Source organism: Clarias gariepinus, chromosome 19 (assembly GCF_024256425.1).
Source record: "Clarias gariepinus isolate MV-2021 ecotype Netherlands chromosome 19, CGAR_prim_01v2, whole genome shotgun sequence".
Taxonomy (NCBI): domain Eukaryota; kingdom Metazoa; phylum Chordata; class Actinopteri; order Siluriformes; family Clariidae; genus Clarias; species Clarias gariepinus.
The window spans coordinates 25,422,757-25,435,107 of NC_071118.1; the positions used below are offsets into that span (position 1 = coordinate 25,422,757).

Below are 12,351 nucleotides of genomic sequence, written 5' to 3' on the forward strand. Positions count from 1 at the left end.
TTGGTGCGCGTCCCATTGGCGCATCTGTGACCAAAACAGCAAGTCTTTGTGATGTATCAAGAGCCACGGTATCCAGGGTAACGTCAGCATACCACCAAGAAGGACGGACCACATCCAGCAGGAGTAACTGTGGACGCATGAGGAAGCTGTCTGAAAGGGATGTCCGGGTGCTAATCCGGATTGTATCTTTAGCTCTTTGATTAGCTCTTTCGTAAACACACCTGCTGTGTGGAGCATAGATGAATAAACTGCCTATTACGACATTACTCCCTTAATTATAGCCTCTCAACTTGAATTTGTTTGAGGCGATGCCATTATTGAGGTTTTCCTGCAACAGAGCAGTTGTTGGTGTCAGTCAGACTGAAAAAAAAAACGGCCTTCCTAATCATCATAGAATTTGAATACAGTCAATTTGAAGGAACCTTAAAATTAAGGCCCTGTTAGAGTTTCATCGGCTGTAATTTTACTTTAATGCAACATCTTAAAATTTTAAATAAAAGCTTTAAATGTCAGTTATTACTAATAATGTTTATTTTTCATGTATGCTTTCGAGGTGACTTCCCATCTAGATGATACGCTACCGTGGAGCAGTGTGCTGACTGCCCTAGTGGTCAGAAATGGGAACTGCAGCAAGCACTATTTCATAGTGACTGGGGCAGGAATCACGGTGCCTCATGCTCTATCAAAGAGGAGCAGTGGACACTACAGTTATTGACAGGCTGGCATGTTTTTTTTTTACTCTAAATTTGGCTAGTTTTAAAATACTCTTTGGTCAATATATACCTTTATAGAAAATACAGAAATGTGCACTTGTTTAGAAATTTCTGAATCATACAACACTAAAGTCACTAAACAACTCTCTTTACCATTACTTTCCGTCATCATACTCAGGAGTTATAAATTAATAATTTCTATGGAAACTCACCAATGTGAGCTACTTTTTTGAGTTTTGAAGCCTCAGTGGATTTAGGCTGGCATATTTTCAGAGTTATTTATATCATCCTAATAGACTGCCTCTTTCTTGTAGTCATTGACTGCGCGAGGCAAAGCTACTTCATTAAAAATGATCTTCCACATGATGAATGAGAATGAATTATCTAGAGGAAGGTTATGTAACAGCTTAGTTTACATGGCCCGTGTTTTCTTCTGCAGTCAGCAGTTAGTGGGATTTAGCGCAGGGTTCAATGACTCCAAGAATAAAACGGATTTATTTGCAGTTTTCCGACTGAAGCGCTCCTCGGGGCGTCAGGTTCATTAGAGCGTCTGCGAGGTCAGTAACCATAGCGATGATCTTTGATGGGGAGCGCGGTCCATTCCGCACCCTTTCCACGCCTGAGGAAATAATGTGTCTAAATAATTGCCAGCCCAAAGCGGGGGTGCTTGCCTGTCTCTCCAGTGTCTGGCTCAGTGCTGTCCGCGCTCTGGCTACGGTAACAACAGGAAATGCTTTTTTTTTTCTCCCAGGTTCTCACCCAGAGATAAGAATAAACATTTAAATTAGTCATAGTTACAATATGACATGAGGTGAATCTTTTAAAAAAGGCTTACACCTTTTTCCCCCTCTTATTCTCTTTCTGTTCGTAGGAGAAGAAGAGTCAGGAGGTGCCCAAGGGACCGGAAGTGGAGATAGCAAAGTTGGAGAAGCTGTTGAGTCTACTGAGAGATACTGACAGTCCTGAACAGAAGTAACCTACTGTACTGTACTGTACTAACACCTCAAGTGCTCTGAACCATCACATCAGTCCAGGATTACAGTTTTACATAGAACACGCACACACACGCACACACACACACACACATAGAGATAGCAAAAAAATGTAGCAGGAAGAAGAAACAGGAAGGTCTAATCTCTCTCCTGGCTTGTCACTAAGTAAATACACTGCCTGGCCATAAAAAATAAAAATAAAAAATAAATCAGAAGGGTGAAATTATTGGGCTGCATTAAGCAATGAAAACAACTAAGAAGATTTGTAGTTACTGGAACTGGCTCAAGAATAATAATAATAAGAAGAAGAATAAAACACTTAAAGTGCTAAAGATTGGACTTTGGAGTAATAGAAAAAGGTCATGTGACCTGATGAGTCCAGATTGAGTGATGGGTGTGTCAGGGTAAGAAGTGCATAGTGTCCACTGTCCAAGCCTCTGGAGACAGTGTGATGATCTGGGGTTGCTTCAGTCGCTCAGGTCTAGTCGACTGACGAACTGAATGTACTGAACCACCAGGTTATCACATCTATGGAGGTTTTCTTTTCTCCCCTGATGGGACGGCCGTATTCCAGGACTCGGATTGCGTAAGAGTGTTTCTGCGAATCACCTTGAACTGGACACCACAGTGTGTGATGTAATCAAAGCTAATTGCGACTGAATGAAAGCTTTAGTGTGTGTGTGACTTTTCTTTTTTTTTTTATCTTTTGGCCAGGCAGTTTATGTAATGAATGAAACGCAACAGGACATGATGTTGGAGGAAAATAATCAATAACAGTGTAGAATGATGTGGCTGACACAAAGCGGAATTACTGTAACTACCGGACATTGTTCATTTTACACTAACAGCACTTTCACTCATCTGATATTAGAGCAGTTTGCTGATAATGATGATATTTCACTTACCGTACTGTGCAAGAATCTGGACCTCGCCCTCACTATATTTATATTTTGCTTCCAATGAGCCAGACTATCTTGTATTGTTTTTTTCTTTATATATATATATATATATATATATATATATATATATAATATTGAGGAATAGTTCTCCAGGCTTCCTGAAGGACTTTTCTGGCTCTCATCTTCTTCAGCTCTCATTTCAGTCCAGTCCCTGTACCTGAGCAGTTTCAGAGGAATGTTTTTTGGTTGTTAAACCACACACCTATGAATCAGTCCAGCCTAAAACGCATCTACGGTAAGATATGACCCAGTAAGAAACAGGCGCAGATGATCAGATCAGTGATTAGTTCACTGGTGATGCTGAGTGCTGAGTGCTTGGAACGGACGAGAGGGAAAATAAGGTCGCTGCTCAGGCTTTTTAGGCTTTAATGTTTCATAAACAATCGAGTCATTAGGCAATTTGCAGCCTGTTACAGTAAAACATTTTCTCTCATTTCTCATTTGATCAATACCTTTGCACAGTACTGTATATAAACTAAATTGTGAAATAACTGAAAGTTCTTCTTATCACTTACATTAGAGCAGCTACAGTATAAATCATCCTTCCTTTTACTATTATTATTTATATATCAAGTTAATAAGACAAAAATGCCACATTATTAAGTAACCACAGAGAGCTGTTTTCATCCTGAAGACAATGATAATGATGTTAGAATATTAGAACAAGCCCACGAGTGTCAGAGCCGCTGTTACGGAAAATTAATCAACCCATTCTGACCAATCGTGTTTGATAAATGTACTGTGATTGTGTGTGCGCATAATATTAAACATCTCCGAAAGCAATGTGCTACTGTATCTGTAAACGTGGAAACTCTTCCCAAACAGGACGACATGGTTCAGCCTTGTGTGAGTGCTGATGTGTTTATTAAACCCATTCATCACGTCTAACACACCTGTTCCAGATCATATGCAAATGTGATGAGAAGATATTTGTTTATTGGTTCCTCAGGCCCTTTGAGTAAGCAAGCTTTAAGTGGGAGTGGGGGAACAAAATAAATAAATAAATAAAATCAATCCAACAACTCTTGTTTGATATTAAAATGCATCAGTCAGACACTTGTAAGCACTACAGGAGAGCACCTATTCAAAACCCAGATGTATGCGTCATTATTAGCACGGTATTGATTGGTAGTTGGTCCACTGGTCAAGCAGAGTGTGTGGGTTGAGTGCAACTCCAGCAGGCATGACTGGACCGTGGTGAAGAGGACCATAAGTGTCTCTTTACCTTTATATAAACCACTCAGAGCTGAGTGCTAATGAATCAAAGAGCTCAGACATCAGAGACCATGGGCAAGCAGCCCGTCCCGGCGCCACATGGGAGCCCAAAACCGTACAGCAGCAGCAGTGAAGAAACATCTCTCTACTACTTCTCTAAGCATAGAAAAGCTTATGAGATTACACACTGTATGTGGTCTAACTATTGAAATACTACAGAAGTGAATGGTGGCTGCGGCTAATTTCAGCTCCTATGATGTTATCGTACTAATTGGACACTTCGGTCCCTTAGGCGTGTCCTTCTCCAAACCTCGCCCCATTCCTGGTTCGACGCTAAACACTCAGGTAGTGAGGAGGTACTTCTGCTCGTTCTTCTGCTGGGTGTTCCCCGGGGCCAGCACTGGCACCCTTTCCTGACTTGAAGGCACTTTGCAAGCCTTGTACAGGATGAGAAAGAGGACCAAAAGGAGAACAGCCACCAGGACATTACACACTATAGCCACCACTGCTGCAGTGGACAGTCCTGCGCCGTCGCCTCTGGACTCCATGTTGAAAGGAGCGGGCGGAACGAGACGAGTTCAAAAAGTTCTCTGAAGTTCAAAACCCTGCTTGAGGATCACGACGAACAGAGTCGCGGTTCTCCTCCACCATTCTGCGCCGTTATCCTTCTGCTTCGACAGAAACGAGACGCGTCCTAGTTCTGTCCTTTCACATCTGTTCTTCAAGCGCTATACTCGTCTCATGCGATGTGGTTTGATGTGGTAAAATGGTGATCCGCATTTCTTCGTGAAGATCCTGCAAGTGTCTTCAAGGTCTTTGTTTTCTCTCTGAAAAAAAGAATAATATTTTAAAATAGTGTTAGAAAAGTTTGTTTTTTTTACCCCCATATCCGAATACGGTCATCAAAGTATCTCAAGCTGGATTATATAATAAATATAATAAAGCTGAATTAGCGATTCAGCCAAAAGAAAACTACTCATCATCTATGTTGTCACTAGTAATAAAGTATTGGCACCCCAGCTTCGCTTAGGTTGCCCATTGCTATTACTGCTTGCCAAAATTCCTGCTGTTCCTTGAGCTCGTTAGAGGAAACTCTCCAGTGTCTTTGGTTCGCCAAAATCTGTTAATGAGGGAAAAACAAATCATGGAGACAGCCAGATCCCAATCAATCAGCACGAGGAGGCGTCTCTACCTGCCAGTCTACAGGATGCTATAAATGCAAAACACAACAACATACACCAACGCAGCAGCATGTTGAATAAAAATATACGAGTCTTCCAAAGACGACATGTGTCACCTGCCCACTGAATGCGCTACTTCTAAAAATGAAATGTCTAGTGCACATCTGTGCCTCGTAATAAATGTGCTGTGAAGCTTTGGTCAGATTTCCGTGAATGGTTTAGGAATAGTTGTGGATAGAGGAAAATAGCTAGTGCATACTGTATATACACTATTAAACATCGACTGTACAAGCCAGTTCTTCATGACACTATGTTTACATTTACGGCATTCAATTCAGAGTGACGTACATTTTGATCCCATTATACATCTGAGCAGATGAGGTTTAAAGGCTTTACTCAAGCACACAAAAGTGGTGAGACCAGGGACCTTCTGATCAGTAGTCCAATGTCTAAACCAATGAGCTACCCCTGCCCTGATCCATTCATTAGTTATACATGAACTGTAGAATATAACAATCACACCCCGCACCGCTCGTAACTGAGCAGAGGGAGTTTAGCGGAAAGGCTTAATCAGAGCATCTTGTAAACACACATTCAGCTCTGGTCTACAACAACACAACAGAAAGGAAGTGTAGCATTATTTAGGATGAGCATGTAATAAACCTCTGATCGGTACATGAATGCCCCATGAATGGTTTAGGAGGAGCTGCTGATAGAAGACAAGGGTGATGACGGTGGTTAACGAGTGATATGACACAACAAGATAGTGATCTCTAGGTGTTGCCTACGCTTCACAGGCAGTGAAATAAAATAAACACAACAGCAACACCAACCAGAACACAACTAAAACACCAACAAAACACAACAGCAACACCAACCAGAACACAACTAAAACACCAACCAAAACACAACTAAAACACCAACCAAAACACGACTAAAACACCAAACAAAACACGACTAAAACATCAAACAAAACACAACTAAAACACCAACCAGAACACAACAGCAACACCAACCAAAACACAACAGCAACACCAAACAAAACACAACAGCAACACCAAACAAAACACAACTAAAACACCAAACAAAACACAACTAAAACACCAAACAAATCACAACTAAAACACCAACCAAAACACAACTAAAACACCAACCAGAACACAACTAAAACACCAACCAGAACACAACTAAAACACCAACCAGAACACAACTAAAACACCAACCAAAACACAACAGCAACACCAAAGAGAACACAACAGCAACACCAAAGAGAACACAACAGCAACACCAAAGAGAACACAACAGCAACACCAAAGAGAACACAACAGCAACACCAAACAAAACACAACTAAAACACCAAACAAAACACAACTAAAACACCAAACAAAACACAACTAAAACACCAAACAAAACACAACTAAAACACCAAACAAAACACAACAGCAACACCAAACAGAACACAACAGCAACACCAAACAAAACACAACTAAAACACCAAACAAAACACAACTAAAACACCAAACAAAACACAACTAAAACACCAACCAAAACACAACTAAAACACCAACCAGAACACAACTAAAACACCAACCAGAACACAACTAAAACACCAACCAGAACACAACTAAAACACCAAACAAAACACAACAGCAACACCAAACAGAACACAACAGCAACACCAAAGAGAACACAACAGCAACACCAAAGAGAACACAACAGCAACACCAAACAAAACACAACTAAAACACCAAACAAAACACAACTAAAACACCAAACAAAACACAACTAAAACACCAAACAAAACACAACTAAAACACCAAACAAAACACAACAGCAACACCAAACAGAACACAACAGCAACACCAAACAAAACACAACTAAAACACCAAACAAAACACAACTAAAACACCAAACAAAACACAACTAAAACACCAACCAGAACACAACTAAAACACCAACAAAACACAACTAAAACACCAAACACAACAGCAACACCAAACAGAACACAACAGCAACATCAACAAAACACAACTAAAACACCAAACAGAACACAACTAAAACACCAACCAGAACACAACTAAAACACCAACAAAACAGAACTAAAACACCAAACAGAACAGCAACACCAAACAGAACACAACTAAAACACCAACCAAAACACAACAGCAACACCAAACAGAACACAACAGCAACACCAAACAGAACACAACTAAAACACCAAACAGAACACAACAGCAACACCAGCAAAACACAACAGCAACACCAAACAAAACACAACTAAAACACTAACCAGAACACAACTAAAACACCAACCAGAACACAACTAAAACACCAACAAAACACAACTAAAACACCAAACAGAACACAACAGCAACACCAACAAAGCACAACTAAAACACCAAACAAAACACAACTAAAACACCAAACAAAACACAACTAAAACACCAACCAGAACACAACTAAAACACCAACAAAACACAACTAAAACACCAAACAGAACACAACAGCAACACCAACCAGAACACAACAGCAACACCAACCAGAACACAACTAAAACACCAACCAGAACACAACTAAAACAACAACCAGAACACAACTAAAACAACAACCAGAACACAACTAAAACACTAACCAGAACACAACTAAAACAACAACCAGAACACAACTAAAACAACAACCAGAACACAACTAAAACAACAACCAGAACACAACTAAAACACCAACAAAGCACAACTAAAACACCAACAAAACACAACTAAAACACCAAACAAAACACAACTAAAACACCAACAAAACACAACTAAAATACCAATAGAACACAACCAAAACAACAGGAAAACTTAAGCCCCGCTCCCCCCTTAAAAAGAAGGCCAGACACAACAAAACTTAAACATAAAATAAACAACCTAAAAAGAAATCAAGCTTGGCCAAACACAATGAAGAAGCCCAGACACAATACGACTAAAAATAAAATTAAACAGCAGCAAAACCAAAACAACAACAGTGAACCCAAAAACATAGCCAACAAATACTCACAATAAAAAGGGGAGGTCCTTACTGAGCCTGGGTCGCTCTTGCTGATTGGCTCTGCAGTGCGTCAGTCTGAGGGACGGCGTACGGAGACAAGCTGGTGGATGTTTACACAAAGAGGAAATGAACGTTAATCCACGGTTTTAAAATAGCTGCGGCTTTACACAACATAAAAATGAGGACGTGAGCAGACTGCAAAGCACGAATCCTTTTTTTCTTGTGATGGTCACATGCCCTGTCCAGGGACATGTGATGGTCAGACAGGACCGCCCCCTTTCTGTTTCGACTCACAGTGTCACCATGTTCCTGGTTTGGTAATGACTTTTAAACTTCTCTGTCCCTGTCAATCATGTTGGCGGACAAATCTTTATAAAGTAAATCAAGAACATCCTGATCCTGATAGTCTCTCTCTCTCTCTCATTGAAGCGTTCAGGTGCTATTTATGCAGCCTGTCTGTTTTCCATCTGCCTTAACATTTCTCTCTCTCTCTCTCTCTCTCTCTCTCTCACTTACTCACACACACACATATGGTTACACTTTGCATGCTGCCAATACTTTCCCTAGACCTCTTTACTCAGTGAGAAACAAATGATCCTGCATGTGAAGCGAGGCGTCAGTACGAATGATACGTTGTGTTTCCTCCTGATACTAAAACCAAAAACCAAAAAAAGGTTAAATCGTTTCTACTTCGATCAGACAGTAGTGTGTCCTCGTGCCCTCCTGTGGGTTGGCACCACGCCCCTGCCTTGTGCCCCAAGCTTCCTAAAAATAGGCTGCATGATGACCCGTAAACAGGATAAGTGACATAAACTTGACTGTAATACAATAATGTCAGGAATTATAATAAGAAACGAGTAAATGAAGTCTGGTCCCGGTGCCAGTTCAATATTCATGCCCTTGGCTGACGTGTGCAAACAGCAGTAAGGGTTCGGCCATGGAGCGAGCGCCTCCGGTTAGCTGGCAGGTTGTTATTTCTAGTAGTGAGCATCCCACTTGTGTAGAGCAGAATGGAAAGCCACCGAGCACAAAGGGCAGCTGCATGCTGAGCAGTCAGTGTCCCTGAAGAGGAACTCCTCCTCCCCACACACACATAACTCTGAATTTAAATGAATTACAAACAGATGCATCAATAGTCCACATGTTCACACACTAAACAAACAGCGTCACACACACACACAAACGCTGACGTTTCTCTGTCTCGGCGTCATTCACTTAAACACAGTGCAGCAGGGATCTGCGTGGAAAAACCCTCGGCCCGTCGATCACCCACCTCGTTCCCGGAGACGCTCCGAAGCCCCGCTGCACTCTGGGAAGCCGAGCCACTCGTGCGCACGCTTGCTCAAGCTGCTGAATCACGAACGCTGGAGAGTCTAAAAGGAAAGAGTGCAGATTAGAGAAGCAAGAGGCCCCTGTTCCGCTCAGATTAAATCCGCCCCCGTTTGGGGAGACTGGGAAGGGAAATGATAGTGACAGACCCCTCCTGCAGTGAACAAACGTGTGTGTGTGTGTGTGTGCATGGGAAGGATCTAGACTGAGTTTATTGTGCTGAATAAAATCACCTAGTGATTCATGCGGAGAATATCAAAGGCGAGTTAATTTTCTCGATTTTTTTCTTTCGCTGTTGTTGTTCTGACTCTCCAGCGCACTCAGCCTGTAGACATCAGGAATCATTCAGCGTTCTGCAAAGTAGCAAGACCTAATGGATGATTTCTATGAGCTAGTGAGTCAGCTTGCAGATTTTCCTTTTAAGACGTGTAGAGGTCACCACCACCAGGAGCATCAGAGATGCCGTTTCTTCGTCACCCTGATGCGCGGCTCTACGGTACGTCACGGACCTCCCAATGCACTTGTTGCTCAGACGACACGTAGAAGGCACGTAGAGAAGGCGGCACGCCGCCGGAATTGAAGCAAGGCCAGGCCCGGTCTCTCGGAGGAAGCAGATGGAGGAGAGACGCGAGGAGAGAGGGAGAGAGAGGAGAGAAGGATGAGAGGAGAGGAGAGCGTTCCACACAGTGTGTAATTATATACGCTCTATGAGGAGGTCTACACGGCCGTCTGAGCAGTGTTTTACCCAAGCGCCTGACAGCAGCACAAAACGATGCTTTATCCCCCCCTTTCCCTGAGTGTGTGTGTGTGTGTGTGTGTCGAAGGAAATCCAGGCGCAGGGTATTAGACTCCAGCTCAGACATCTGAGGTGAGAATAGAAGCTGAGCTATTCTGGGGGATTTCTAAGAAAGCCTCTGCGCGCTCTACCGTAACCCGAAGCAGCTCCACACAGCTCGCGCTCTCTACAGTATAATGACTCGAACATCCCAAAGGTCACGCCATACGGAGTGTCCATCTCGTGCGGTAATAAAACCCCCGGGGAAGAAGAGGAAGAAGAAAAAAACAATGAGTCTGGCGTCATGATGAGCAGCACAGTGAGCGGTCGGAGAGCGCGCGCGCACACATCTGCCATCGGCCTCTTTCATCGAGGCGGCTTCGCGTAGGGTTCGGAGTGAAAGAACGCCACCCACGTGTTACAATACACACGGAGGGATCTGTCAGAGCAGGCATCTATGAGATCACAGGAAATGAACTGCGTGTAGCGGGGCGACTCCTCCGTCTCCATCTCTCTCTGTCTGTGTCTGATTCATGCAGTAAACTTATTCATAGTCAATTTATTTCCCAAACCAATCCCACTGCACCGATCCATGAGAAAAATACAGCGATAAAATATAAAAATCACAATATAATCTCTTGCTAATTGAGGAACAGGAAATGATGTGCAACAAACACACACAGGAAGCCACCCAGGACGGCGGATCTTCCAAGCCGAGAAAGGAAATTTACCCAGGCAGATCTAGTCAGGCTGTTTACTTTGTGGAACGCCATGTCACATGTTCCTGTTTTTCCTTACAGAGTTCATTTATATTAGATCGCGCTACAGCATGCGAGCTCGTCCTCAATACGTCCGAAGTGAACATTAGTTAATGAGTTAATTGTTGCACGCGCTCTTGAGTTAAGGTGACACTTTAATTGCACGCAGGTCGATTCCATTCAAGTAATTACGTGTCGTCTGGTGGCAACCGGTTGCTACAGAACTAATTTCAGGGTTTCACAGCAGGGCGGGGGGTGGGGGGGGGGGGTGTTGGGGGGGTAATACTTATGCAAGCACAGCTATTCACTTTTTTTTTCTTTGTTTATTGCAAACTCTATTGATGGCATTCTGTGAAGGTTTTGTGCAACATGAGGTAAATAAACTGCGATTTAGATCAGCTACAAAATGTGGAAAGGCTGAAAAGGGGTGAATATTTATGCACAGTACTGGAGGAACACTGGAAACCCCTAAAAACCTGGAAATAAAGTATATTTACATCTGTACAGTACATGCAATTCAAATCCTGACTTATTGTCGTGTCTGTTACAGATCCATTGAGCTGGGATTACTGGCTTCTCACTGATTGTGTAAAACGTTAAGAAAACAAAAAGGGAAAAAGAAAATCATCTCAATTAATTTGGAAAAGCCTTGCATTAAATACTCGAAATATCGAAATACACTGCAGGTTGAAAAAAAAAAAAAGAAAAAGAAAAAAGTTGTGTTTCAGAAGAGTCGAATTCTCAACCTGCATCAAGCAAAGAAAACAACTAAGGATATTTCCGAAATGACGGGAACTGGGTTTAGATCCGTCTAGTGCGCGAAGAACCACTTGTTAGTGAGACTCAAAAGAAGTTTGCTAGGGAGCATAAAGACTGGACTTTGGAGCGATGGAAACAGGTCATGTGACCTGATGAGTCCAGACTGACCCTGTTCCAGAGTGATAGGCGTGTCAGGGTCTCTGGAGACAGTGTGATGATCTGGGGTTGATCAGTTACTCAGGTTTAGACTCAACAACGTTATTCGGCGATAAAATGAAGTCAGCTGACGACCTGAATGTACTGACCAGGTTATCACGTCTATGGAGGTTCTTCTTCCCCCCTGATGGCACGAGTGATTCTGACAGCATGAGGAAAAAAAACGCTCTCGAGCCCCAGCTCCCCGCCGCCGGCTCACGCCGCCAGTGTATTTAGGTTGCTCGCTAAACGCCGACTTACTGAACTCGTCTAAATGATTATTTGTCTTTAATGTGGTTTGAAATGAGCTTCCTTTAGAGAGCGAGGAATAGGGCTTTATATCCATGCACACAGCTATACAGGAAGAATGCATCCATGTGTGCTGCAGGTAAAGGCAAAGACCACCACCACCACCACCACCACCCACTCGATCTGTCTGAGCCGAGAG

The 12,351-nt window shown here is 42.6% G+C and overlaps 1 protein-coding gene across 1 annotated transcript in view; it reads left to right on the plus strand.

Moving 5' to 3' along the window:
• dnai1.2 (dynein, axonemal, intermediate chain 1, paralog 2) overlaps positions 1-2,667 on the plus strand; it is a 34,417-nt gene extending 31,750 nt beyond the window's left edge. The window contains exon 20 of the mRNA XM_053478845.1: positions 1,585-2,667. Within this exon, the coding sequence (XP_053334820.1) occupies positions 1,585-1,689 (105 nt within the window). The 3' untranslated portion in view covers positions 1,690-2,667. The remainder of the gene's footprint in view (positions 1-1,584) is intronic.
• Positions 2,668-12,351: the final 9,684 nt, after the last annotated feature.